The 6,659-nt window shown below is 54.7% G+C and overlaps 1 protein-coding gene across 1 annotated transcript; it reads left to right on the top strand.

Annotated features, from left to right (window-relative positions):
• The first annotated feature begins 2,833 nt into the window (after positions 1-2,833).
• LOC142564087 (uncharacterized) lies at positions 2,834-5,539 on the top strand. The gene is made up of 3 exons (XM_075674965.1): positions 2,834-4,294; positions 4,375-4,986; positions 5,177-5,539. Exons 1-3 carry the CDS (start codon positions 2,834-2,836, stop codon positions 5,537-5,539), a joined length of 2,436 nt encoding a protein of 811 aa, XP_075531080.1.
• Positions 5,540-6,659: the final 1,120 nt, after the last annotated feature.

A 6,659-nucleotide genomic window follows, 5' to 3' on the forward strand; every position in this document is an offset into this window, starting at 1 on the left:
AGGCGTCAATCTTTATATTATACACTCCTTCTGGTAGGCTGACTTCTATGTAACTGCAGCCCCCACTTTCGGTTCGCAGCCATTTCACAACCTGGTCATTTCTGCTGCTGGACGCGATGTGCCGAACTCGTTCGAAACAGGCCCTTCTATGTTGCACAATTTGTTCTTCTCAGACAAGCGAGATAAACACTCCTGTGTCTGGTCATTTCGTTCAAGGGAGGGACTGAACGTTTCTCACTAAATTTGCAGTATAGTAAATAGTGTTGGAATGTTCCGGTCATTAGCTGCTTCACGAACGCTTGCTAGGTGGACAGAACCTGGAATTCAAGTATATGGTCGCTTCCTCGTCATAACAGCAGGAAAAAGAACAACAAAAACATATCTGCGCGTTTCATAAAAAGCGTAACAGTTCGAAGTACTTAACAAGTGCTAAATGAAGAAGAAAGAAAAGAACAAAGAAGAAGGTCAATATTTCGCGTATGCGCCCCGCTACTCCTTCATTTCTCCCTCTCTCTCTTTTCATTGAGAACTTAGCACGCTTTTCTGACCAGCTGTGCTCCTTTCCATAGCTTACGAGTTGCCAAGCACATTTGTTTTACAGCTCACGGTACTCGCGGTGTGGAAAAAGACCTATAGAGACCTGCATTATCACTGAACCATCGCGATATAAATAGAAGTTCCATCGCCAAGAGAAACACTTCCTCTTACTGGCAGCTCTCGTCGATGCGCAAATCTATCTCGAGCGGCTGCCCGTTAAGTGCAGCCCGCGTGTGATACGTCGTGTTCCGACGAATGAGGGAGGGGGTGCACTGAGTGCTTCGAACGGGCGATAGAGGGCCCACCGGTCTGGTAGTCCGGTCGCGTCTATCCGGGCGAACCTGGCTGCTCCGTTGCGCGCCGCAGCTCCATAAAACTCAGGTGCGCAGGTGAAACCCCGATGACCTGGCGGCGAGACAAGGGTTGGGCAATGACGGCAGCCGCGCCGCCCCCATAGGGCCCTCGAATTCGGCACATCCGGTCATTCGCGTGATGCATCCCCTTCCTCGCCGCATCGGTAATGGCGATCCTCCGCATCCCCGGCAGTTCCGCCATCTTGAAAAGAAAGTAAAGACCCCCGGATCGTAGACGCGCGAAAAACTCTTCTGCTCAGATGATGGGCGTTCGCTCAATTATTTCCAGCTTGCCAGAATGGTCCTTATTAATGGCTGCCTTTTGATTCGCGAACTGCACGCGAGAACGCGCGCGCTCCCCGTGATAAATGGAGGAGACGCGGCCGCCAGCCGAAGGGCGAACCAGCCACCCAGGTGGCCCAGTCGTGAGCCTCGATTCATACCCGGTGCGACGCGCCGCGGCTGCTGTCGTGCATTTCTGCCGGCGCTCCTGCGCCACCGGCCGACTCGGCGTGCCCGGCTGGCCGGCCGGCCAGCGTGCGCGGTCCCGGCCAAGAAAGGCACTCCTCGCGAAGACAACTCGGAAATGGGCGTGACTTGTATGCGTCCGCCTGGTCGCTTACAAGCGAGATCGAATTCCAGCTCCTCCCAGATAAAGCAGCTCCAGAAGAATCATTACCGCTCATGTGGGCAAGTATGCTCCGTATCCGCTGACGTGTCAGGCACGTTTTCACGATGATCTGTCCCCTATCTTGCTTATACTAAATATACCACTAGCGGAGAGAGAGTAAGATTAACCTTATTTATAAACGGCTATTTGCCCACTAGGCTCTGCGTGGTGACGCGATCGTCAGTCTTGGTAAAGTTAGGGCATTATCCAGCGAACTGCTATAGCTTTGTCTTGTTGGCAGTCAGCTGACTGTTAGTTTTTTGAGCAAATAAGCATCTTACTTCTCGCAATGGTTTAGAACTATGTGAAAGGCAGCTTTCCTTTCGCTCGCTCCTTCAAGCTTGCCTCACGCTGCATTCCCTGGCGTATTTTTGCAGCCAACCACACCTTTTACGCTAATTTGGCGCTGAAGGCACCACCTAATCTAATTGTGTGACTTCCATAGCTCTCGCATCACCTCTACGAAGGAGCGCACAACCATACTTTCACACTCGCAAGCTGCCTGCCGATCCACCTCCAACTCGGAAGACTTACGACCCCCGCACTTCACATATTACGTACAAGATCATCCCTGACACACACCTGGTCTGGAACCCCGGACACGCATACCTGGAGGGTAACATGCAGGCACACGCCTCATCCCGTGAGCATACGCACCGGGCTGTACTGCACCCAGGCGACCGTGTCCCAGCGGATCCATTAGATCAGGTACAACAGCGCTACACAGTCCCTAACGTCTAAACCGCAGACGATACCGGTTACCACATCCCACCCTAACGAGAGAAGAAACAGTCAGGCAAATGCAGACAAACACGTATGCACACTGAACACTGCTACACGTCATTTTCCCAACACAATATGACTGCCAATGCAAGCTTTGCACAGCACCCTGTATACCGTAAAATATGGTGTGGGGATGCTCACACACCATACCCCTACCACTCATCTCCCAACCTACCATCGAGCAGTGGGGGCACCAGCTTACCATAACCTTCCCGGATGACCAGTGCAAGCTGGTGGACCGATTGAAGAAGACGGCTGGGCGCCAAGGCTTCCTGGTCTAAGGGAGACGTCCCACCAAAAGATGAAAACACCTCTCTGCTAAATAAAAGTTTACTCATCACTGCAGTGTACTTCTTTAACCTATCTGCAATATGGGGGCTTTACTTGACAGGTAAGCCAGTAACGCAAGGCACATCCACGTCTAGTCCACCCCCTCACGCGGCCTCCTTCCACCCACCGGGTGCCCGGGCCGACCCCTACATGATTCAAGATGGCCAGGCCAAACGATGCGTTTCGCATCTGGCAGTGGAACTGCAGGAGCTTCGCCTTGAAGAAAGCCTCCCTGCAGCAATACCTCTGCAGCCACGAAGCCAAACTACACGTCATCCTGTTACAAGAAACTGTAAACTGTAATGCCTACTGCCACATTCCCTGGATATCAGTGGTTACCCGGACCCTCGGGAGGACGCGGTACCGTGACAAGATCTCCTGTCTAGCGTACGACCTCGACAGGCCCGAAATCGAATACGTCATGGTAGAGATTCTCCCTGGCAGCGTGTCTCGACGAAGCGTGTACATCCTCAACGTGTACAGTAACCCCCGCAACCACAGACAATGGTTGAAACGCCTGTTCCAGAAAGCCATCCGCCTCCCCGGCTCCAACCCACTAGTGATCGCAGGCGACTTTAACGCCGCGCATCGCACCTGGAACTACGCGTACTACACCCCCGAGGGTAACGAGCTCTGCCAGAACGCGAACTACATGGACCTTACCCTCATTACGGGCAAGGCTTTTCCCACCCGCACCGGCACGTCCACGCAAAGAGACACCAGCCCGGATCTCTATTTCGTCAACAACATCGCTGACGCCCGCTGGTCCAACCTTGCGGTAGATCTCAGTAGCAACCACTTCCTACTGGCCGTACACTTCCCAACCATCGGCAGGAGGAGCAAGTTGTACACGTGGGTCGATTGGGACCTCTTCCGTAAGACTCGCGCAGAACTACTCCCTCCCGATGACGCCCCGAACCTCGAGACGCCAACGGCTCAGCTCAAAGCCGACATCGCTAAGGCCACCAAAACCATCGGTACGGACCTGTCAACCGAGAAGATGGACAGTCGCCTCGCCCAACTGCTCGAGGCCAAACAGTCCCTCTTGGCCAGCTGGAAAGACCAGCGCCTCAATCGCAGGCTCTGCAGACGCATATCCGAGTTAAACAACAGCATAGTGGATCACTGCCACACTCTTTCCAAAGAGCAGTGGGACGAGATCTGTAACTCGATTAACGGGCAGGTACGTAACGGTAAGACGTGGAACCTCCTTAAGCACCTGCTCGACGACACCAACACGCGTACTAAGCCGCACCAATCGCTCGCGAATATACTCCATCAAGACAAACGGACCGCGCCACCGGAATACATCACAAAGACCCTCATACAGAAATATATCCTGCTTCCCACGGGTCCGTTGACTCCTCATCCCGAATACACCGGTCCCGACAACACCCTCCTCGACGCCTCCTTTTCCGCCGAAGAGGTACGCCGGGCTCTCCACGAAGTCAACGACCACTCCGCCCCCGGTCCCGATGGTATCACCAACAAGCTACTGCGCAACCTGGATGCCCCTTCCGTCATTCACCTCACCGACACCATCAACGAAGTGTGGAAGAAAGGCGAGCTACCTGACGCCTGGAAACTCGCCCACGCGATCTTCATTCCCAAACCGGGCAAGGCGCCTAGCCTAGATCACCTCCGCCCCATCTCGCTCACGTTGTGCGTGGATAAAGTGGCCGAACACGTCGTCCTCAACAGGATCGGTCGATCGGTCGATTTGATGACATCGCGCACTCGTCCATCCTTAAGGCAGTCACAGACCTTGGCCTCGGGCGTAGGTTCTATGACTTTGCCCGCTCCTTCCTTACCCGGCGCAAGGCCGGCCTACAGGCAGGAGGCCTTGTGTCGGAAGCAGTCGAGCTTTCGACACAGTTCCGAACAGTCCTCTCGCCGATGCTTTTCAATCTCGCGATGATCAGACTCTCCGAACGACTCTCGAAGATCCACTGGTTAAACCACACCATATACGCGGACGACATAACCATCTGGTGCTCCGCAGGGTCGGATGGCTTCATCGAATCCGCCCTGCAGGAGGCCTTCGAAATCGCCGAGTCCTACCTACAACAACCTGGTCTCAAGTGCTCCCCCACCAAGTTGGAACTGTTGCTGTACTTGCCCAAACGCCGGGGCGCCAAGCCCAGAGGGTGGAAAACCCCGGCCGAACGCAACATCACCCTCCGCACCAGGGACGGCCGTACTGTCCCCAAGGTAGACTCCATTAGGGTCCTGGGCATGATCATTGAGTCCCACAGAGCCAACACCCAAACCGTGCAGAAGCTCAAGACCAAGACGGAGAACGCCATACGAGTCGTATGCAGAGTAACTAATTGTCACCACGGCCTCAATGAAGACAACCTGCTACGTCTCGTGCACGCGTTTGTTCTCTGCCACTTCACCTACGTCGCTTCCATGCACAAATGGCTACGCGTTCAGCGCAATAAACTCAACGCCTTCATCCGAAAGGTAGTGAAACGGGCGCCTTCCGATGTCCACTTCAAAGAAACTCCTCGAACTCGGCGTGCACAACACTCTAGAAGAGATCGACGAGGCTCAGGAGGGAACGCAGGTGAACCGGCTCACAATCACAAAGGCGGGCCGCCACATTCTACGCGAGCTCGTTTTCTACTCCTCGACTACCAGGGATCCGAAGTTGACGCCGGTTCCCCGCGATATCCGAGACTTCACGTTCGCTCCTAATCCGCGAAACATATATCCTGACCACAACAGAGGCAGGCGCCTTGCCCGGGCGACCGCCCTGCTCCAGCGCATAGACATGAAAGCGGACGACGTCACGTTCGTGGAAGCCTCCGCCTACCACAAAAGCCGAGCCTTCGCCGCGGTCGCTGTACCATCCACGCAATGAACCCTCAACTCCGCTACGGTCCTCCCCCGAGACCCCGAGGTGGCGGAGCCATAGCCCGTGCTCGACGGCAAACTGGAAGTGATCTACAGCGACTCCACAGAACGGCCATCAAAGGCTTAGAACGTGGCGTGGTTTCCGACCAGGTGTTACGCATCCTCCGTAGCGCGGATCTGAGCACCCTCAAGCACCACACTGTCATCTGGTTCCCCGCCCATCTCGGTCGGGATGCCAGGCGCCCCGCCCAACCTCAACGAGATCGCCCACGACACAGCGTGCGCGCTCACCGACCGCACCGTCGTCCCCGGGCAAACGCATCTCGTCGAGCTAGAGGACAATCGGCACGCGCTCATTACGTACAGCGAAATTACAAAACACTTCTACCTGGGGCGCCGCATCTTTCCGCCACCACAACACAAACTTAACAGGCCGCAGGCGCTAACGCTACGCTTACTAGACGCACGTGTACCCAAACCCTGCCAAATTGCACATTTTCTATACCGACGCGTATCCCAGCGACACGTGCTCCTCATGCGGAGACACGGCGACACTCATACACATGCCCTGGGAGTGTAGAAACGCCCTTCTCGACTCTACCTCAGACAAGCGGGAGAAGTCCCTCATAAGCTCACTACTCGCCGACTAGCAATGGGCCGCCCAGCAGGCCCGCAAAGCGGCCGCCAAGTACTACCCGTCGGTCCCTGCGTGGGAGACGTCCGCAACGCGCTATGCGCGTCCTGCAGGACCAGAATAAAGCTTTCCAGTCCAGTTGACGGGCATGTATACAGTTAACTTGTAGAGGTATGGCTCCGCATCAAGACTTCACGAAAGTAAACAACTGTAGGCAATTGGTAAACTCTCCTCCATCATTTTAACTATTCCGCCACTGAACTGCCCTCCTCTACACTCCCTCCCCCCCCCCCCCACACGTACTAGGTTCTCCTACAGGAACAGAGTAGAAACGCGCTACACTTGCACCTAAGACGACCTTGACAGCTCTTTGAACGCAATTTGTATCGAACGTTCTCCTAGAGACTTTGGTTATGTGCGTCAAATGGCGTCGCTGAGAGCTATATATATATATATATATATATTGCAAACTAATGTTAAACATTCGGTTTCG

The sequence above is a fragment of the Dermacentor variabilis genome, chromosome 1 (genome assembly GCF_050947875.1).
Source record: "Dermacentor variabilis isolate Ectoservices chromosome 1, ASM5094787v1, whole genome shotgun sequence".
Taxonomy (NCBI): domain Eukaryota; kingdom Metazoa; phylum Arthropoda; class Arachnida; order Ixodida; family Ixodidae; genus Dermacentor; species Dermacentor variabilis.

Bases quoted from the DNA above. Each gene is read 5' to 3' on its own strand.
- LOC142564087 (XM_075674965.1), top strand. From the start codon at position 2,834: ATGGCCAGGCCAAACGATGCGTTTCGCATCTGGCAGTGGAACTGCAGG. The intron at 4,295-4,374 runs GCGCCTAGCCTA...CGTCCTCAACAG, and splicing joins TCATTCCCAAACCGGGCAAG to GATCGGTCGATCGGTCGATT. The intron at 4,987-5,176 runs GTATGCAGAGTA...TCCACTTCAAAG, and splicing joins CGGAGAACGCCATACGAGTC to AAACTCCTCGAACTCGGCGT.